Here is a 20,362-nt window from a genome sequence, read left to right as displayed (position 1 = left end):
CCACCCAATCCAGGGCCTGAAATCCGGCCGCTCCCTTGACAGGACGCAAGCAATGATTGGACAGCGGCCTCGAACCTGGCAAGTGGGTACCTGAGCTCCCCAACCTCTCGATTTCGACTCGTTCAAAAGACGACGCAAGGTGGTTCGGGGTGGGCATTGGGGATCCAGGTGCTGGGGAGGAAGGTTGCCGCTGCTGCATTAGAAAAGATGAAGAGAGGAACGGGAAGGCAGCGTAACCCCCCTCCCCTCCTCTCCCATTCCCCTTCCGTCTCGAGGAATTGGATGCTGCTGCTGTTGCTGCTTGAGGTTCTCCATCTGCTTGCTGCATCTTTCCCGCTTCTTCTTACCTTTTTACAAACCTCCACTGCGGCCACTCTCAATCAGGTCACCTGCTACTTCTTTCTACCCACTTTCCGCCCAAATCTGTCCTATCCCGTCTTGTCCCGTCTCTTGTCTCCTGTCTGAGAGAGGAGAGAGAGAGATACCGGTAGAGACAGGCGATCCTGCGAGGCACTTGGCCTGTCACCGTTACCTTACCTACCTTACCTTAGATCCATACTCAAATTCAACCTTTCTTCATCCATACTCTTACCTCTACTCTTATCGCACCCGCGCATATCATTCCCAATCGAGTTCAGTTTCACATTGGGCTGGTCTACATTATACACTACTTACTCGCCCTGATCGGTTACATCAATCCGAGGCACTTCTCCTTCCCTTGCTCTCAACTCTTTGCCTTATACATCCCACTGTCCCCTCCTGCATTGCGCTCCCGCCATACGTCAAGTGAGCCAACAAGGTACTTCTCTGCGCCGTACTAGCCGTCGACCTGCAGAAGAAGTTCATCTCTGTCGCAACACCGAGGCGACCGCGGTGAAGGGTGTGCGCCCAACCTATTCTGACCCTCATGCTTTCCATGCCGTCGCTGGTCACCGTCAACAACAACGTTTCCCTGCTGAGCATCACCATCGCTCCAAGCACATACGTCGCAACACTGACCTTGTCCTTCGTCTTCGTCTATCTGTACATCGTTCAGATCTCGTGGAAGCCGACACTGCTACCCAACGTCAGCTACTTTAAGCGCACAAGTCGAACCACCAAAACCGCAGAGGCCGCAGTCGAGCCGCCTCCTCTCCCACCACCACCCACTTACAAGGCCTTACCCGCACCACCCGCCCCCGAGGCCAGCGGCGCACTCGTCCGTCGCAGCAACCGCCACTCTTCCCAACATTACCAGCACGAATATGATGATGGCTACGAAACATTCGACGACGTTCGATCCTCTCGATCATTTAGACGCCTCCTTGGGCGACTTCGAGCCGACGACCCCGCCACCGGGCAGGAGGGGTCCCCAGGGCGTGAACTTGTTCGGGCACCCGTCGCATCACTCGAGCTTCCGGTCAGACGACGCGGAGAGCGACCTGGGCCCGGACCCCGAAAACTCAGTCTCCGTCGGTGGCTACAGTCCTCCGGCCTGGCGCCGCCTCGGAAACGGGAGTCGCGACAGCGGCTTCTGGCGGCGGAGTGATGACCTGCTAGGCGCATTCTCCCCCCAGCTCCACGGACATGCACACCACCAAGGCTTTGGCGGCTTCAAGTCGAGAGAGTCAAGCCCCGAGTACGATAGTGATGGCGACGAGGGCGAGTCGGTGCTGCGCAGAGCTATGCGCACGAGGTTGCCGACGGGGAGCATGAGTCCCGATAAGGCCCGGTCGCCCAGCCCTGAGCCCAAGATGGAGGATAGGACGATCAAGTTGGAGGATATTCCGTGGAAAGAAACGAGTCCTTCAGAGGGAACATTGAATCAAGACAATTGTATGGCCCCGTACCTGAAGCCCATTCCTATTCATCATGTGTGCACGACTGCTTTGGGAGGGTATCAGGCTGACCTCGCCGATAGATATCAGATTCGCATTGCGCGCAGAAGTGCAGCAGCGTACGGAACCAATCGAGGCCCTTGTTCAGTTCTTCCGCTCAAAATGGCGATTCTTGACTCACTCGTGGTCTTCCACTATCCTATCCATCCTCGTCGCCGTGCTTGCCATAACTGCGACGCGCAACCTTTTCCAGCCCGCTACGCAGCAGCCGGTACCCGACCTCGTCAAGGTCGCGGGCATTGCGCGGTCTTTCGAACCGCTGATTTACTTTTCTGAGAATGGCGCATCCCAGGTTGGCGATCTGCAAGCAACCGGCGTCGCTGTCTGGGACCTCGGCGAGAGCGTGCGCTCTAGCAACATGACTTCTGCGCCAATCATTGTCAAGGAGCTGGATGACCTCAGTGAGAGTTTGAAGACTCTGGCTGTTGAGCTGACAAAGTTCTTCGCAAACGTTGATGGCGACATTGATGGGTAAGTCTCACTATGTGTTCTCACTCGTGAAGCGCCTCGTTCTTACATGGGTTATAGCATTCTCATAGTCATGGATTGGGCGCGCAGAGAACTCTCTCAAGTCCAACACCTCCCGTCATCGCCCTTCACTGCTGCTTTTGACAACATCCACAACCTTCTCTCTGAAGCTGGCGTTCTCGAAGACGGCTTCGGTAGCCCGACTCGCCTTGGATCTTTGTCGAGGTACATCTTTGGCATGTCCAACCCTCAGCGCACGCGCCTCACCCTTCAGCGCACATTCAACGAGTTCCTCACCGTGCTCGAGGATGCTATCAACTCGGAGCTCCAGCATTCTCTTGCCTTGTTTGCTCTCTTCGAGGCTATCGACCACCAATTCCTCAATCTAGCGCGTACAGTCGTCCGTGAGGCATCCGCGCAGGACGACCTGCACGCCGACTCCTTGTCGTCCCTCTGGACGCGTATCCTTGGCGCCAATGCCGCCGAGGTGGCCAAATACGAGCGCAACCGTCTTCTGCTGCAGAACGTGAGGGAGAAGACAGTGCGGAACAAGAGCATCCTGGTCGAGCACAACGGCAAGCTCATGGCCCTCAAGGCCAATCTCGAAAACCTACGACGCAAGCTAGTCAGCCCGCTCGTTAGGTCTGTCAACTCGAGCACCCTGACGCTCGAGGACCAGATCCGCGGGCTCGAGGATGTCGGTGGCTACCTCGAGGGTGTGCGGACGCGGCAGAAGGGCAAGCTGATGGAGATGCTGTACGGGAGCGTCGGCAATAGTCGGCGGCTCATTGAGGAGCGGACATATGGCCGCACAGCATGAATTGACGAATTCCGGGATTTAGAGAAGGAATTATTTGGGTCCTAGATTCATCGTCTGCTCGTTGGTTGTTTGCCCTTGTATACTGCATCATGGCGTATTCGGACACTTAGAGGAAATCTCACCCGACGGCGTTTCTTGCTGAAACTGGGGATAGACTTTCGTCGTCGAGACGAGTGGAGGAGACAAGCGATGTCCCTCACGCATTTTCACACTGGAGTTGAGGATGAAGGAATATGGGGAATCGTCTCCTGCATGGGTACTTATCCCCGCAGCATGATCTGGTGTTCATAAGCTGACAGTTGTCAGTTGGCGTACAGTGGCGACATGCCCTCTCTGAGTATGGAAGCAGCATGTGCTTTACAGTCGCCTTGCATGGAAGACGGAGGGAGGGATTATTTTCAGTGATGGACATGGGCTATGGGAAAGGGCGTTTTCGGGAATTAGTAACCTGTAGGACCAACCGCATGTAAAGGCTTTGCAAAGGAAAGGGCGTATCTTGGGATTTGAAGGTTTCATTGAGGAGGTGTAGGTAGCGGAAATGCGAATCAATGCAAATATTTCATCTAGACCTTCGTGCGTAGACCACGTGTCGTGTGATTTGTGTAAGAGCGATATAAAAGGCGCAGCCGTATTTTATTTAGGCCTATTCGGCGTATCCCAAATGCCTTTGGCATTCTTGGAAGGTAATGTACGCACACTCCCAAGACTTTCTGGTCGGAGGTCTGGTATCAGGGGTGACGACTATGTTTGCTCCATCGATCTTGAATTTGCTTGTACATGTCGAGCCTCCTAAAGTCCTAGTTGTCCAGCAGCCATCTCGGGTCGGCTTTGGTGGTTGCTTATTGTATATTGAATAGTATAGAAGAAGGTGTCGATGGGTGTTAGCGGCGAGCTTGCTGTTGTTTATTTTATGCCTTTTTATGAGCGAGATTTACCTTACTAGGTAGGAGGTCAAGATCCTCGCTGCCGCTGCCAGCTCCCGCTTGCCGCAATAGTCGCGAGGAATCGCATGGCCCAGTCTTGTATGACCTTCGTGTCCAAGGCGTCCAGGTTGGCGAAGGGATTATTTGTTGTGCTTAGGTGTTCTTTATACAGAGTAGCCGGCTGGCTAGGCGTATGCAAGTCGTGTGCTTGAGCCAGGGGATCTGTAGATGACGATGACCCGTAGAGTATATATTTCCTGGCTTCGCCTCTCTTACTAAGGTCAACGACCAGACGCGTAGCCTGTTCACGTCCTTCGTTGATGAACATCATCTCAGGGCCCGAATCAGCTTCGTTGTAGGGAAACGGGACGCTCCTTCATCGATAATGCTGTCGCTGACTAGTATCAGATTACTCATGAACTCAACTCTGACCATGTGTCTGCTGCATTATTCTCGTATTGCGGGTTGAATACGGCGAGGGAGAAGGAAGGGGACTTGAAACATAGATTGCCGTCCTTGAGGGCTCTGGGAGATGCTGAGATTGGAGAGCTACGTGCAATGCGTGTCTGCCGAGTATACGTGATATGTCGCAGAGACATCATGTTGCGATGTGGCAGCCCATCCACCAAGCTGCTCGACAGAAAGACCAATTTATCACCAGGCGCCTTTTTGAAGCATCAATTTAGGTGCCACCTTCGTCTGTTCGCTCCCTTCTAAGTACTTGGACTGCGAATGACCCCCAAGTCCTTGTCTCTCCTTACTCCCGGTAGTACGTCATGAGAAATTATATTTCTTCGCCGATTGTCTGATCATGTATAAGCAGTCCGCATCAGGAGATCGTGAAGGAAATCGTTCGAAACATTTCTTCGTACCTATTCTAAAGGATATCATGAAACCACAGTAAGGAGGCCCCCCTTTTATCATGTAAGCCTAGCTTTTCCCACCATCTATAACCCAACTCCCCCTAATCCAGGTCCTCTCAAAAACCTTCAATCTGCGTCCCGATCCCCTTCTCCTTGGCAAGCTGAATCATGTGCATCCCAACCGACAAATCCATAAGCCCCAGCCCGACACTCTTGTAGATCACCGTCCCGTCCTTGAGCCACCTCACCAGCGCGTCCTCCTTCTTGCGCTTGTCGGCCGACCTCTGGCTCGAGCTGCGTCGGAGCATGCTCGGCCCTTTGCTGCTACTACCACCACTGCTGCCAGACGTCTCTGTCGAATCTTTGCTGATGGACGACCGCGGCTCCGATACGGACGCGCCGTCGGACCCTGAGAAGGCGGACTTGATGGACGGCGTGCCCGAGAAGTCGAGCTTTTCGAGCTCCGAGGCCGCGATGCTCGCCGCGTCGCTGTCGGCTGAGGCTGAGGCCGCGTCTTCTTCGTCTTGCATCCGGCGGAGCATAATCAGCTCTCCGAGCCTGTTGTACACATGATTAGCTTGTCGTACATGACTCTTACCGGTTCTCCCCGGCCTTGATCAGGAGCAAAAAGAACAGGAAACTTACTCAACAAGCTGCGTAGGCTGCAACCCAGCCGAGATAATCTCTCCCGCCTCCTTCAACACCCCGTCCAGCGTGTCCACGACAATCACCCCGCCTTCAGGCGCATGCTTGTGAAAATGCCAATGCGGCTTCTCGTGCTTGGTAGCCTGCAACAGCAACCCCTCAGGCAGCTCCCGCATCTGCGGCGTATAACTTCCAATCGCCGCAATCAACCTTCCCTTCCTCCTTCCCTCGTGGCTCGTCAGCACCTCGGCCTCGAATAGCTCCTCCGTCGACGGCGTACAGCAGTACACCACGTCCGCATCGCGAATCTGCTCCCTCAACAACCTCCTGAACTCGCCATACCCGGGCGTCAGAATCCCAAAAGTCGTCTCGGACCAGCCTTCCCGCTCTTTAATGTGCGGTGGCACGCGGTAGAATTGCTTCATGAAGTCGCGGGCGTCGTCGGAGAAGCGGCGGTTGATGACGTTGACGTGTTTGATAGTTGTGCCGCGGATCAAGAGGGCGAGGCGGACGTGCCAGTAGGCTTGAAGGCCTGTGCCAAAGACTGTGATTGTCTTTACGGCGGTGCGCCGGGCGAGGAGGCAGGTTGAGGAGAGGGCGGTGCGGAAGGCTGTCAAGGTCTTTGCGTGGAGGAAGCCGACGGGTTCGCCGGTTGGGGAGAGGAGGGTTACGGCGCCTGTAGGTTGGATGGACGGTTTTGAGGGGTCTTGGGATGCTTTGCTGGAGCTGAGGGTCACGACTATAGGGAGTTTATTAGTGATTTGAGAGTTTTGCGCAGATAATTAAAGGGAGTAGGTGGGAATGTTGAGAAGGATGTGAGAGGTATACCTTTGCAACCCATGCCTTGGGGACCGACGGAGGGCATGTACAGTGTTGTCGCGCCCGTCTTGAGATTCTCTGTTGAGACGCGCTCTGGTTGGTGATATGTGCCATCCTCAATGTTGTGCGTGTTGGTCGAGTACTCGTGGAGGGCGGTTGAGATGACCTTTCTGAACCCGTCAAACTCGTCGGCCGTCAGATCGGCCAGGATCGTTTTGATCTGGTCGTCTGTGAGAACCGTCAAGACCATGGCGATGCTGTAAGGTGTGTGTGAGAAGTGGTCTTGTTCCTTGGGCTTATTGTAGGGTATCTGTCGTGAGATTTCTAAGCTGGCCCTTTGTCGACTCGCAATGAGATGAGATGTCACTTGTGGGAGATAATTTGAACTTGTTCGAAGCGGGGTTCTTTATTCGTGTACTTCGTACACACTTTTGGCTGACTCGGGCTTACGGGGAGCTAACGCCGTGCTTATATCGGAATCTGGGAGTGTATGGCAAAAACTCCGGGGAGGGGCCTATTAACAGAAGGATTGTCGATTTCTCATCTACATTTTGCACCGGCTCATCCGCGCCAAGAATCTAACAAGACCACGCTGTTGGCGTACCCTTCGATGTGCGAACTCTGCGGTATGATGTAATTGTCGATACTAGGTCTAGGCTCGTCCATGTGGTGCTGACTGACACAAACCGTTCATCTCCACATGTGCGCCTCCGTGGGCAGTGGGCACACGTTTCCCCGTGCTGCTCGCTCTCGTAACTTTCTGATGTATCATGTTCCCAATAGAGCTATCCTTGGAGTGAAAAGAATGGAAAAAGTAAAAGGCTTGGCGGCAGATTATACGAGGGAATTGGGGCGGATTGAGCCATCAATTCTGCGCTTGGCACCCGAAAGCGAAGCGGACTTAGCGGGTTGGCTGGGCCGGCGTTCCGGGGTTCTAGGGTTGCGGTGCACCGGGCTTTCGGCCTCGAATGGAGGGTCAGGCTTCACCGGCCCCGGGACCGATGGGACCCTGTCGACTCCGGATGTGCATGAAGTGAGCCGGAGGTGTCAATGTCATGAGGTATTGTTTTTGACGGGAGGCAGTGGCGGCTACGGCCCTCCGGCAGCCTGAACAAGATCGGCAAAGAATCAAATTCCCCTCCCAAGTTCGTCCCAAGGGCTGACTGGCTGCCTGATGTCTGCCTGCTTAGCTTCAAATGTGATGTCAGAGGATTATACCCAAGCGGGCAGGAATGTCAGACACCTAGATGCAAATAAGAAGACACATCCAAGAGCGCAGAATCATCCTAGCAGGAGTAACACTGCATCTAAGATACCATCTACAGGATCGTATTCAAAATGTCACGGTGCTCATTCGTCTTCGTCACGGCCAAAAACGCCGACATCAAACTCATCAACCGCTTCCTCCTCACCATCCGGGACTGGGAGTACGGCGAAGACGACACCTGGGACTGCTTCTCCCTCGTCACATCAAAGTCGGAACCCCTCCCGCTAGACGCAGAATCCACAAAGCCGCCACTGCAAGAGTTGCCCCTAAACGAATGGGAAGGCTGTTCTCTCGAAGAAGTTGAAGCCGCGGTCCTCGCCCGGGGTAAAGAAGAGGACTCGGCGTACGGCAAGCAACAGGGCCCCAACAACTTAAGTCTATTCCTCGTGCTCGACGACAAGAGCGTCGAGGACCGGACCGTGATCCTGTGCCAGCGGGCCATTGACTGGGACGCGGAGCCGCTGACGTACCCGGAAGGGTTTAACAAGTTCCGGACGCCGTGGACGTCGGCTTACCTGGATTGGTGCAACCTCGACATCTCGAATATCGGGTGGTCCGAGATGTGTGACTGGGAGGACGCCGACGAGGGCAAGAATGAGAGGGATGGTGTGTGGTGGACGTATGGGAATCACGTTGAGGAGCTTACCTCCGAGGAGAACAGGAAGAAGCGGGATGCCGTGATTAAGGAATTGGAGGGGCTTGGGCAAGCGTGATGGATGAAAAGCTGGACTAGGGAATCATGAGTCGCCATCGTGTTATTCTCGCTTCTAGTTATGTGAGCCTACAGTATCGCCGGAGTATACAAATGCTCCGGAAGGCAGTTGATTTGTATCGAGAGTTCAAAATCAAACCATTCCAGGCACCTGAGTAATGAACGAATCAGAAACCGGCAATGGTGATGTGAACCGCCCCAGCCGGAGCCCGAGAGAGGCTTTGACGGCATCCACGTAGGCTCATGTCGCCCCATCTCTCTCTCTGCCACTCCACGACGCGTGTACGGTGTCCATCGTATTCGTAGAAATATCGTTGCGACTAAGGAGAAAATCTTGGCTGCCTGGACAGCTTAAAGTGGTATAAAGCACATCAAAGGGATAGTGTAGGTGGTGGCATCGGATATATCGCAGGGGAAAACCATTGTTTGAGTTCCTCATTGTTCAATACACTTTGATTACCATAACCTGCAGTTTGCCAAATCATTAAACTCTCCTCGAATTACGATCAGCCATCACAAAGAAAATACCTCAACCACAAGAATCCAAGTCTAGGTGGTAGTAGAAAGCGTCACGATAAGTTCAAACAAGAATCCGATCCAACCCACCAACCTCGTCTTGAGCAAAGCGCCATTCCCAAACATAACCACTCCGACCAAAACCGAACGAAACAAAAACGGGGTTGCTGCTCAAGTACGGAGTAGTGTACGGGTGTCGGATGAGCACACAGACAAACCCTTTGGAGTAGTGGCACCCGGTAGATCGGCCGTGCATTTTCGGGTCCCTCCTCCTGTGCCCCCCGGGCCCGGAAAGTGTCAGGACGTTGTTTCATAAACCTCTTACACTCGATCCCATCTTTTTCTTCACTCTCTCCCCCTTCTCTCCTGAAGCGACCAGTGACATTTCTTCCTCACTGGTTCCACCACAGGGTCATAGCCTGGCGAGGGGCGCCCTTCTCTTTGCGCGCATCAGAAAGTGAGGAACAAGGCTATTAGCCTGTTTCTGCTGGTCTTCTTTGAGAGTTGAACAGGAACACAGCAGCACAGATACAGGATACCGGGCACGGGACACCAGAGAGCACAAGACAGATACTTGCTGAAGAAACAAGACGAGAAAAGGGACAAAAAGTGCCAGCAGCCAAACACACGGCTCTCGAGTCTGATCATCTCGTGTTGCCTTGTAAACGAGAACCTTATCAAGAGTGGCAGGCTGCACGATCAAAAACAGGCAACCTCATCTTACCGTACATTCAACTGCAAGAGAACAGTATCCCTACGCAAAAAGGCCCCTGCTCTCGCTTTCAACCACCTCGCAGACAGGGAGAGCAAGATAGGGAAAGGGAAACCAATCACAATACCTGTCCCCGTCTCGTCTCTGACCGTTGGGAAATTCGAATCCGTCGAATACTTCTCTTGTCTCAATCCAGCTATTGAAAAACCTGAACACCTGTTGAAAGAGAGAGGTACCAAAGAAGACCCCTTCCCGCAGACAAGAAACAGAAAGAACCCTGTTTTCTCCCTCTGCTCGCCCGCGCGCCTGCGACCCCTGGAAACTTGGAAAGTTCCTCCCAGAAAGCGAGCCCAGCGCCAAAAGATCTCACGCCCCAAGGTCCCAAGGAAGCTGCAGCACCACACCGGCACACCCAGCCAGGACCTACCCACACACCAGCAGCTGTTAGCCAATCTGACTGGTCCAAACGGGGGCCCCCCAGGGACCTGCCACCTACCAGTAGGTAACTACCTACTCCGTACCTCCCTCAGCCCGCTGGGCCAAGTCCAAGCCTCAAATTCGGCAAAGAGGCTACGTACGACGCTTCCTCTTCTCTTGGCCGCGCCGCCCCGGGGAAAGCTGACAACAACACTTCACTTAACCTCACCTCACCCAACCACTCCACCTTCAACCCTTGAAAACCAACAAAACAGCAATCCAGAAAGCTCGATCCTCACCAGACAACGAGCCAACATCCACATCAAAAGAGACAATCAATTCACCGATCCTACCACAATCCGATCTCCCTTTGCTCCCGTGCTGTCGATCCCATCTCCGTGAGCTGGAATTCGGACCATCTCCACAATAGCTCAGAAAGTCCACGTACGCCAACCTAAAAAGAAAAACGTTACCACCGCAAACCACATCACAATACCGCCAAGATGACGCTCAAGGAGGAGTTCGCGACCAGAAACTTCAGTATGTTTACTTTCGAAATGGTCTTGCGCGCAAGCCGCTGTCTTCCGCACTTTGAACTTGATGCTAACCCGTCACCACAGGCATTTACGGCCAATGGTAAGAGCTCCCCTGCTCAGCTCATCATCCCTCGCTCCCTCGCGCGATGATCACCCTTCGATCGCCTGTCCGCGGGGACACGACCCGAGATGAATACCTTCCATGAAAGACTGCGATTGCGGAAATCGTCTCCATGGGAGCTTGTTTCGGCGCGATACACTTTTGGGAGGCATAATGGCTGACTCGAGAATCAATGCAGGCTGGGTGTCTTGTCGATGATTTTGTGCTTAGCACTGGGCATCGCCAACATCTTCACCATCCATCTCCTTCTCATCATCTTCTGCGCGCTCGCCTTGTAAGACTCCCTGCGCCCCCTCTGCTTGCTGCCGGAGCTCCGTTCTAACGTAAACCTTTAGGGCCTCTGCGCTGGTGATCCTCTTCATTGAGGTGCCTCTGTTGCTCCGAATCTGCCCTACCTCGGCCACGTTCGATGGCTTCATCCGCAAGATCTCGACCAACTACATGCGCGCCGGAGCCTACGCCGGCATGGCTGTCATTCAGTTCCTCAGCACCATCATTGTCACCAGCAGTCTGATCGCCGCTGGTGTGTTCCTGTCGCTGACGGCCATCTGCTACCTTCTCGCCGCCGTCAAGGGCCAGGCCTTTGTCGGCAGCAAGACCCTTGGTGGCCAGGGCGTTGCCCAGATGATTGTCTAGGAGAAGAATCAGCAATTAGAATGTCGGGGCGACGAGGCGCCCAAGTCAGCAGCGCCGGCCGAAGGAGCGCCGGCGGCTGTGACGACAGCTGAACAAGTATAGGCAACATCAATGATATCCAGTGCCTGGAAGCACAAACAAAATGGGGGGACGAAAGGATTGTGGAGTGTATACAATTGCGAGTATCGAGGCTCCGTGATAAGCCAATTGGCGCATGAAGCGCAATGTGTCATGAGAGGTTGCAGAGGGCAACGCAGAGACTGGTGTGTTTTGATATGCAACGACCGGCATATTCGGAAAGGAAACTCGGCGTCCCGGGACAAGCTCAGGCTTTGCGTGTACGACTTCGGATTGCGCTTTTGGTTCTTAGAAGCTCCGGAGGTTATGATAGCTTTCTTCATTGCACTGGATTTTCTGTTTCGGACCTTTTTTAAAACTTTTGATGGTTCATTCTTGTGCGCATTGAATAGAATCGAGTCGTCCGACTGCCTCCATGCACATGTACCGCTTCAGACCGGAGTACGGCAGAAGAGGATCGGCATCAAGCTTGCCAGCTCACGCTTGACAAGTGATGTTGCGCAAGCTTCCAAGCATTGTTCTTGTTCAGTCGCCATAGCTCGAACCACAGCTAGCTTGCGAAGCAAGTCAACGGTGACGATCGGAAAAAAAGGGCACTAGTGGTGCCGGTGGCGGGGGTAGGGGAGCCAGCCGGGTAATAGTGCGCAGGCCTCGAAACTAAGGTAAGCGGCAAAGAGCTACCTCTCATGCAGAGGGACATCACGCACATCGTGAAGCGTGACCATGAACCATGACCGCCGTTTGGGGGGTTTACCCAATTGGACGAGCTAGATAGTTCATGATGAAGCGGGAGGGGGGGGGGGGCATGGCCGGAATAATCTGCCCCTCATGTTCTAGTCGCGAACTACCTAAAGTGAGTTGAACGCTCAAGGTTTTTTTTTCTTGCTCTGCTTCTGAATCCTGTGAAACCCCGGATATTGACGTATGCCTCGTCATCTTTTTCTGCACGGGGAGTCTAACATGGCGAACGGTTAGCTTTGTGGATACCCGCCGTGCTATCGAGTATAGACTCTCTGACTCTTCATTTTTTGGAGAAGAGGGCGTTTTGTTGGAGATACCAGCATCCATCCGTACGACGCCGAAAGATGAAAAAGCTGGCGTAATTGGCAATTGGGTTATGGCAAAGGGTGTTTACCAAAAGTCGAGGTCCCTTATATCATTCCCCAGCGTATTAACAGCAATGAACTTGCGAACAGGTTCAATGGGTAAAGACCAAGACGTTGAGGACAGCAACGCACTCCATGGCGTCATTTAGCCACAGCGAGCGCCGTAGGAAGACGTAGCTGCTAAAAAGCCGTGGCCCAGCCCTGAATGAACCAACGGCACAGTGAAGATGCAAGAAAGCTGAACAGAGCTTCTGATCCTGATCGACGGTGACGATTTGTTTCCCCGTTTTCCTCCCCACAAGGGTCCTGCAAGATGAAGGAAGGATTTGCTTATCCAGAAGAACCTCAGGTGAAGCTGGCATAAGGAGTGGGATTTTCGGCCTGGCCAGCTCAACTTTTTTTTTCCTTCGAATTTTCGAAGAAACCTCGGGAATCATCTTTGCTTGGAGCTTGTTTTGAGACGATCGGTTTCCCGGTCCCGCCTCTAGCCCAGGGTGTTCCAGCAACTGTCATCATCCGAAGAAAGCCAGCCAGGTGATGGGGCATTTTCCAGGGACACTCGTGGATCGATCGTCAAATAATGGGGCTCTTCCCGTCTCCAGTTGACGGTTGATACTGACAGTGCATTGCTAGATAACGGAGCCGTCTGCGCTGGTTCCAATTCTCTGCGACTGAATGACCTCCACTTGGATGTCGTCAGTTGAAAGCCATCCGTAATTCTGACGGAAAAGGGAGCGTTCTGGCCGTTTGGAAAAAAGAGCCGGGCTGAGCGCGAACGGTGGGAGGGAGCCAAGACCATGACAGCGGCCGTCAGAGGCCGTCGGAGACAGCTTCCGACACAAGCCGGCTCTCAATGTTCAAACAACTGTAGGAGAGGCATTTGTTCATGGCGCGAGGACCAAGGCAATTGAGAAATGCCGCCCCGAGAAAATCCCTCGAGCATGCCCGCATGCGCTCCGGCGCCCGTCCAGATGCTCCCGAGTTGCCAGAGATGGAAGCCCGAGAGGCGGTGCCGTTTAGATCCAACTGATGGTCCTGGAGAAGCGCCCGCAGTCACAGTCCGAAAAGCCGGAAAATCCAATTAAATGGATCATGTCGCTGGTTGTTGCGGTGAAGGATAAGTACGTATTCCAGAGAATAACCGTGTGGTGTAATACAGGGTAAGCTAGTATAGGAACCGCAGACTGAACAGAGAGACTCAGAGAGAGTCCAGCGAGGGATGACGATGCTCCAATGGCAGGGTTGTTCAAAACGGCTCCTTCTCTTGGGCATGTGTTTGTGTGGGAAATGTTGTATCGAGATCCAAACGGACGAGACACCGTCGTCTGGCCAGCTGCAGGCCGGTGCCCTTTCCATGCAGAGCTTGCAGCATCTCGTGGTCTGGATGGTGGGGCTGGTCTTGGAAGACAATGATACTGGACTTTCGGGGGCGGGAAGAGGTCAAAGGCTTTCAGGGCGAGTCGAGGCGCACTGTAGACTTGTTGTGCTGGTAGCCAAAGACGCAATATGATCCGGTAAGGTCCAGGTATCTCGCTGGGCCTCTCTTCCCGGTTCACGCATCCGGTTCCTGGCAAAGGTACTTGACGAAATTGAGAAGGTACCTGCTCTCGGGACCGCCCATGCCCCGGGTCTGGCCCGCCTGAGGCTGGACGTCTGGGGGGTCGGTGGCCATGGTCAGCGGGTGACTTTTCGAACTTTTCTCAGTGGACAGTTTCGATTGGGGCGCAGGCGGGCTCGACCTTGGACCAAACGACGCCCTGTGGAGATGCCGCCCACTATGGGCGAGGGCCACGGTGGGTATCCTGGGATCGGCTGCCCTGCCCGCCGCTGGATGAGTCCAGGGTCGACTTGTCAAGAGGACGGGAAGCTGGCCATGTCTTTGTTGCCTTTGGACGTTTGAGCAGCCAGGGGAAGCAATGTTGTTGATTTTGATGTGTGTGGTCCCAGGTCGTACAGAGAGTGACTCTGAAATTAGAACGTGGTGAAGAAGAATGCAAGATGGCCGGATGTGCGAGAACGTTGCGCCAAGTCGTGTCTGTTGGAAGACTGGAACGAAGGAACCCCCCGTGTCCCAGCCGGGCATTCCCAGGGCGCAGGTGACTCGGGACGGGATGGGTTTCGCGTTGCTGATTCTAGATTTCGACGCTGACGCGAGCACACACAAATGGGAAGCAGAGCACGTTTGATCTGGTCGAGGCGCTGGCAGGTGACGGCCGAGGGAATCCACAGTCACAGTGCCCTTTTTTTGTGTTTTCCCCTTCCCCGTCTTTTGGTGCTATTTGTAGTTGAGTGCCTCGGAATCCTTGGAAGCGGGTTCGTGGACGGCCAGCGAATTTGGCGAGTCGTTGAATGTCAATCAGGTCTTTAGACTAGTTTGGTTGCAATTGGTGCTGTGCTGTGCTGGGATTGTCACACTCAATTGAGCCTCTGACGCCTCGCTCAGAGTGGCAGCGTCAATAAGAATAGACGTGGATGTGGATTGGAAAGGTACTTGGTTCGATCGATCGATTGGGGGTGGGATGATGGAGAGTTTCATGGTCAACTTTCCTCCCGTTGGCCCTGGGTCTGTCTATTGAACTTGTTCCTGTCTGAAAGTAACAGCCAACAAAGCGAGTCAACAGAAAAGAACAACTCACCTCTTGCTCATATCAGCTAGCCGCTTCCTGGACGCGATGTTGCTTTGTCTGGTCCATAAAGTAAGTAGGTAGGTAGGTACTCCGTAACAATTAGCTTGCCGTTCGTATCATTGAGAAGAAGGTCGTCCCCTGACGTTGAAAAGGAGAGAAGGTACCTTGCTGGATGGGAGGCAGGTATTCGTACATTTCGTCCAAGTACACGACCTCATCGGAAGGAGAGAAAAAAGACTTTGACTTTGATTATGGCAACTTACACTGCGAAGTACAAAATCGAGGTGAGCACCTCAGTCTCCAGCGCATGCCGTATGATGCATTAGTGGGCAAATGGCGGGGTACTGTGGATTCCCCAAAAACAGATCATTCAGCACCGTGCCAACTCCCTCAAGAGACTTACTGTATGACAGCAAGCCCTCAAACCTGCAGATTTCAATGCAAAGAGTGCCACCAGGTGCGCATCGCCGGCACAGCGTCAACTCCACGGTCAGGTACTCGAGGTACTCGTGTACATGTTCTTCTGCTTTTCCCGCTGCACCGGCATCGAGCATCCCTGCTTTTGTGCCATGGAATACGTCGCTCGTGACTGGCTAAGAGAGGGCAGCAGCGCCGTCACCGAACCAGCTGGTTTCGTCAAGCCAGAATATAAAAGCTCAAGGGTCAAGGTGACTTTCTCCTGCTTGCTGCCCCCCTGGATCTGCTCGTCATATCATCTGTTCAATGCGTTTACTCAGCATACAAATCAACTCTCTCACCATCGTCCACTTGCTCTTCACCTCGCGAGTGTTACAATAACACCAATTACACACAGCATCACGAACCAGTTTCTCGAGGTTTCGTCTCACTCCCACCACCTCAGCCCACCTTATCTCTTATCTCTCACCTTTTGCTGTAAGTGGACTCCGCCCTGCCAGACCGCACTCGTCATTGTTGGTTTCCCACCCGATTTCCCTCCCTCCCTCTCCCGCACCATACGGCAACAACCCTTCCCCCGGTTTGCTGAGCTTGGTTTGCTGCTACTACCGGTAACCGTACTCCTCCGCCCACACAACCCTCCTCTTCCTCCTCCAAGTGGTCGTCCAATGCTTTGCTGCACATTGTCAGCACACCACCACCAAAACCATAACCATCGCCCTGCTTGCTGCAGGTGTTGGGGAAGGACAGGGCAGGCAGGCCCACCTTGCGCTTTTCAGCCGGGGCGGACTCAGCTATCACCATCTTTCGGTGTGTGCGAGTCTCCTGTAATGGAGCTCTCTGGAGGCTTTTACCTGCTTGTGGTTCAAAAGCCTCCCTCGTGTACCTTACCTTACTCGTGATATGACACCGTCTTATCATCGGGAAATCACTTACCTTATCAACAAAGATTGAGCGTCAAAGCTCAAACCTGCTGTTCCCAGCAAGTCTGCGTTCTTCCGGTCGTCCATCCGGTGCTTGTCTTGTCTTGTCTCCCCGCCCCTGCCTGGCTTGTTTTGCTTGTTCAATTCACCTTATCCCACTTTCTCCAGTCTCGTTATCTCGCCTTCAGCTGCCACCCACACTAGAAAACAAGGCGGCCACAGAATACACACCAACCGCCTGAACAAGGGGGAAGGGAGCACGTTCTGCTCTTTGCTTTGACACACCGCCTCGAATCAATGTACTAATTGCAGCTTCTGCGCTCTCCAGGCTTCCTACTACTTTTTTGCGCCCTCTTAGTTGCGCGTAGACCGAAAGCTTTCGTCCTCCCCCGACTACTACACACAGCAGCACCCCCGATCATCTTCAACTCGACTGCGAGTCGTTCTATTTCTATTTCAACGTATTCGAACAAACCACACAGCCAAAATGTCTACCGCATCAGTACAACAACCGGTCATCCCTCCTCGACCTTCCAGGAGTCAGGATAAGGAGGAGAACACCAACACCTCGTCTCTTCCCAAGATTCCTCCTCGTCCCATCAAGCGTTTCGACCGCTCCGTCTCCCCGAATCCCGATCGATATGCGCCCTCTCCATTGAACGAGAGCCCCTTTTCCAAGAGCCCCAAGGCTACTCGTTCCTCGCCGAGTAACGGCTTCCTCTCTTCGCACGATCCCATCCATCACCGCCCCGGTAGCGTGTCTATGCCTTCCGTTGGTGAGGAGGGCAACGAATACGATGCCATCAATGATGGATTTGTCAAGCCACCCCCCAAGGCACCTTCATCTCCTGAGCACACTCGCTTTGCTGCGGAAGATCTCAAGCTTCACGCTCCCAAGCCCACTGTTCCCGCTCAGAGTGCCAAACAGAGAGTCATGGCAGTCACTCGTACCGATTCGGATAAGGCCGCCTCCTATGGCATTGGCAAGCCCAGCAGTGACGATACCAGACCCAGCAGTCTCAGGAAGAAGGCAAGCTCAAGTGCCCTGTCTCAAAAGTCAGAGAGTGCCTACGGCGATGAGGAGCATGGCATCCCCGAGATTGGCCAGCGTGTTCCCATGAACCCCAACTTGGGTGACGTCCAGGCTCCGTCTCCTGCTCCTGGCTCTGGCGCTCCTCCTGAGAGCCTGAGATCGGGGACTCCGCGAAACCACTCCCGCAAGCACAGCTCGCGTGGTTTCAATGAGCTCCCTCCTGGCAGCTACGGTCTTCATGGCCACAGCTCAGCTTTGCCAACCGACAAGTTTGAGAAGGCCTGGTACGACAAGCACCCCGATTTCCTGAAGAAGGACTGCAAGCCTTCTCTCCACGACCGCCAAAACGACTACGCCATGAGTAGCACGGATCTGAATAAGATTGTCAAGGAGACCCACAGTCGTGGTTCTGGCATGGGTAAGTCGTGCAGTCACAATCGCAAGTGTAAAGACAGTTATTAATTTGAACAGGTACCTCCGCTTCATATGTTGGCACTCCCAGCGAGGAGGTGGGATACCAGGCTTCTGCAGAGTACACCTCTCGCATCTCCTCCCCTGAACTTCAGCGCATCAAGTCTCCTCAAAGTCCTTCGAGGGATTCTCATCCTCAGGTCTCTGTGTCTTCTCCGGACAATGCCACCGGAAGCGATGACGGTACCGTCCATGTCGACGAATCTCATAACCGCCGCAGGAGTTTTGTGTCGCACGACCCTGGACACGAGAACAAGTACAATGCGCCAATTCTGGCCGAAGACGAGTCTGGAGGAGATGTACATCCGTACGACCTCCAGCCCGCTGTCGAGCCCCCACCAGAGCGCTCCGGCAGTGCCTTTGAGATGGAGAAGCCGAACCGTCCCACAAGTCGACCCACTAGTATTTACAACAACAACCAGTCACAAACTGATCTGGTACACACCCCACTTGAGGACGTTGAAGAGTACGAGCCACTCTTCGACGAGGAGCGTCCGGAGGCCAAGAAGTCCGAGGCCGAGGCAGCCAGCTCGAAGCCTCGCCACAAGTTCCCAAGCAAGGACGTCTGGGAGGACGCCCCCGACAGCGTCAACTACACCGCCGAAGTTTCGACCCCGGAACCCACAGAATCAGAACGACCTTCCTCCAGACGCCGTTCCGAACTTCCCACAGAGAACCCCGCCTTGGAGTTTGCTCGCAGGCAAGAAGAACTCGCAGAGCAGGAAGGTCGTGGGGTGGATGCGAAGCAGTTGAAGCCAGTGCCTGCCGCCCTCCAGAAGGCCAAGGAAGAGGCCCGCCCAGCCATGGCGAACCGGTTTCCCAGTCGCGATGTCTGGGAGGATACACCAGAAAGCGCCATGCACGAGGCTATAGTGGACACACCCGAGCCAAAGGACGAGTCCCCGGTGGAAAAGCCATTTGTCCCAGCACGCCCGCAGAAGAAGGGCTCACAATCGAGCGCCACCGCGGAACCACCTTCCATTCCTGAGCGGCCAAGAAAGCAGAACTCGACAAGCGAGGACAAGGCCAAGCCGGCTGTCTCAGAGAAGTCAAAACCTCAAATTCCTGCTCGCCCTACCAAGACCCTTCCTTCCGGCGTCGACTCTAAGGAACAAGACTCTGCTCCCAAGCAGAAGCCAGCTATTCCTGGCAAACCTGCCGGAGGCAAGATCGCAGCGCTCCAGGCTGGTTTCCTATCTGACCTGAACAAGCGTCTTCAGTTGGGACCTACAGCACCGAAGAAGGAAGAACCCTCCGCGGCGGATGTTGCCGAGGAGAAGGAAAAGGCGCCCCTCTCTGATGCTAGGAAAGGTCGTGCTCGTGGCCCCCAGCGTAGGGCTCCGGCGGCGAAGAGCCCAGCTCCCGCAGCCGCTGAGGCCAAGTCCGGTCCTACACTCTCGTTCTCTCCTCTCAGAATCTGTTGGAGCATTGGCGACAGTGGTGTTCTGGAAGTTGACGACGGTTCCAAAGAGGAAGCCACGAAGGAAACAATTCCCGAGGTCGCCAGCACAGTTGCAGAGACAAAGGAGATCAAGCCTGACGTCTCGGCCGAGACAGAAGCGCCCGAGGTGCCCGCCACTACGGAACCTGCTGCAGAGACCGCGGAAGTGGCTGAGGCTGAGGCTCCTACGCCTGTGGGAGCTAAAGATGAGGCCGAGGCGCCGGAGGAGGTTGTTAAGACCCTGGCGGCCAACACTGCCGGCGAGCCTGTGGTCGAGGCGACTCTTGAGAAGGGTGCTGACATCGAACCTGTTGATGTGAAGCAAACCGGAGGTGAAGCGGCATAAAACGTTGCAGAGTGGCCGGTACGAGAGTGAGTGATTGGCGTGTCATGATGCAAAAAAAACAGCACTAGACCGGCATTCTGTTGGCGTAATTTTTTTCCTTCGGTTTGATGGTTTTCGGGTCATCCAACTATACTTCTACGTTCCCTAACTTTGCCGTATGGCTCTGCAGCGTTTTGTTGAGTAGGTAGCAATTTGATACTGCGTTTGTTGTCTCTTTCCGATGGAAGGACAGCCTCGCCTTCCGCGTCGGCTTGTGGATGATCACATACATAGCCTGGTGCGTGATGTTGTCAAGTGTTTCCCAAGGTAATGATATAAGACTGAGGAAGCGTAGCTCCTGATATGAAAAGCAACATGATCGACACATGGGATGAGGCACTTGCCTTGCGCACCTCTACGAGTCCCGTGTGGAAGATGCGACGTGTTGTTAACGGTGAGTAGATGCGTAGGTGTGATATAATAATGCAGTTTGTGTGCTTGTGATTGTGGTCTGTGGAGGGAATTGCTGTCTCTGGAATGTTGGCTTGGTGCTGAGTCTCGAGATCTGAACTAATCTACTACGTACGTGTAGCATAGAAATAGAAATAC

The 20,362-nt window shown here is 54.0% G+C and overlaps 7 protein-coding genes across 7 annotated transcripts; 4 read left to right on the top strand and 3 right to left on the bottom strand.

Moving 5' to 3' along the window:
• Positions 1-1,250: 1,250 nt before the first annotated feature.
• On the top strand, positions 1,251-3,165 carry BDZ83DRAFT_570512 (uncharacterized protein; the record flags this gene model as incomplete). The annotated part of the gene is made up of 3 exons (XM_060504311.1): positions 1,251-1,853; positions 1,876-2,348; positions 2,406-3,165. 3 exons carry the CDS (start codon positions 1,251-1,253, stop codon positions 3,163-3,165), a joined length of 1,836 nt encoding a protein of 611 aa, XP_060368476.1.
• A 1,902-nt stretch (positions 3,166-5,067) lies between these two features.
• BDZ83DRAFT_570337 (UbiD family decarboxylase) lies at positions 5,068-6,665 on the bottom strand (the record flags this gene model as incomplete). The annotated part of the gene is made up of 3 exons (XM_060504292.1): positions 5,068-5,509; positions 5,597-6,335; positions 6,425-6,665. The coding sequence occupies 3 exons, from the start codon at positions 6,663-6,665 to the stop codon at positions 5,068-5,070; spliced, it is 1,422 nt and encodes a 473-aa protein (XP_060368475.1).
• A 1,088-nt stretch (positions 6,666-7,753) lies between these two features.
• BDZ83DRAFT_648686 (uncharacterized protein) lies at positions 7,754-8,395 on the top strand (the record flags this gene model as incomplete). The annotated part of the gene is made up of 1 exon (XM_060510204.1): positions 7,754-8,395. One exon carries the CDS (start codon positions 7,754-7,756, stop codon positions 8,393-8,395), a length of 642 nt encoding a protein of 213 aa, XP_060368474.1.
• A 2,495-nt stretch (positions 8,396-10,890) lies between these two features.
• Positions 10,891-11,332, top strand: BDZ83DRAFT_570553 (golgi apparatus membrane protein TVP18; the record flags this gene model as incomplete). The annotated part of the gene is made up of 2 exons (XM_060504314.1): positions 10,891-10,970; positions 11,032-11,332. The coding sequence occupies 2 exons, from the start codon at positions 10,891-10,893 to the stop codon at positions 11,330-11,332; spliced, it is 381 nt and encodes a 126-aa protein (XP_060368473.1).
• Positions 11,333-14,026: 2,694 nt separating this feature from the next.
• On the bottom strand, positions 14,027-14,818 carry BDZ83DRAFT_609129 (uncharacterized protein). The gene has a single exon (XM_060507515.1). It carries the CDS (start codon positions 14,597-14,599, stop codon positions 14,069-14,071), a length of 531 nt encoding a protein of 176 aa, XP_060368472.1. The 5' UTR covers positions 14,600-14,818; the 3' UTR covers positions 14,027-14,068.
• Positions 14,819-14,872: 54 nt separating this feature from the next.
• On the bottom strand, positions 14,873-16,570 carry BDZ83DRAFT_648684 (uncharacterized protein; the record flags this gene model as incomplete). Its single annotated transcript, XM_060510203.1, has 5 exons — positions 14,873-15,081; positions 15,407-15,487; positions 15,547-15,736; positions 16,182-16,407; positions 16,497-16,570. The coding sequence occupies 5 exons, from the start codon at positions 16,568-16,570 to the stop codon at positions 14,873-14,875; spliced, it is 780 nt and encodes a 259-aa protein (XP_060368471.1).
• Positions 16,571-16,716: 146 nt separating this feature from the next.
• Positions 16,717-20,223, top strand: BDZ83DRAFT_126921 (altered inheritance of mitochondria protein 21). Its single transcript, XM_060501190.1, has 4 exons — positions 16,717-17,934; positions 17,988-19,768; positions 19,944-20,051; positions 20,109-20,223. Exons 1-3 carry the CDS (start codon positions 16,971-16,973, stop codon positions 19,956-19,958), a joined length of 2,760 nt encoding a protein of 919 aa, XP_060368470.1. The 5' UTR covers positions 16,717-16,970; the 3' UTR covers positions 19,959-20,051; positions 20,109-20,223.
• Positions 20,224-20,362: the final 139 nt, after the last annotated feature.

Source organism: Colletotrichum acutatum (assembly GCF_030867785.1).
Source record: "Colletotrichum acutatum strain CBS 112980 chromosome Unknown BDZ83scaffold_17, whole genome shotgun sequence".
Classification (NCBI taxonomy): Eukaryota; Fungi; Ascomycota; class Sordariomycetes; order Glomerellales; family Glomerellaceae; genus Colletotrichum; species Colletotrichum acutatum.
The sequence above is the reverse complement of the archived record's forward strand: the minus strand, read 5'-3'. Positions and strand labels throughout refer to the sequence as shown.

What these genes read in the sequence shown, in the direction of transcription:
- BDZ83DRAFT_609129 (XM_060507515.1), bottom strand. Translation starts at nt 14,599, where the DNA reads ATGCCCGGCTGGGACACGGGGGGTTCCTTCGTTCCAGTCTTCCAACAG.
- BDZ83DRAFT_126921 (XM_060501190.1), top strand. Translation starts at nt 16,971, where the DNA reads ATGTCTACCGCATCAGTACAACAACCGGTCATCCCTCCTCGACCTTCC. An exon ending in CAGTCGTGGTTCTGGCATGG is followed by an intron (nt 17,935 to 17,987) that starts GTAAGTCGTGCA and finishes TAATTTGAACAG; the next exon opens with GTACCTCCGCTTCATATGTT.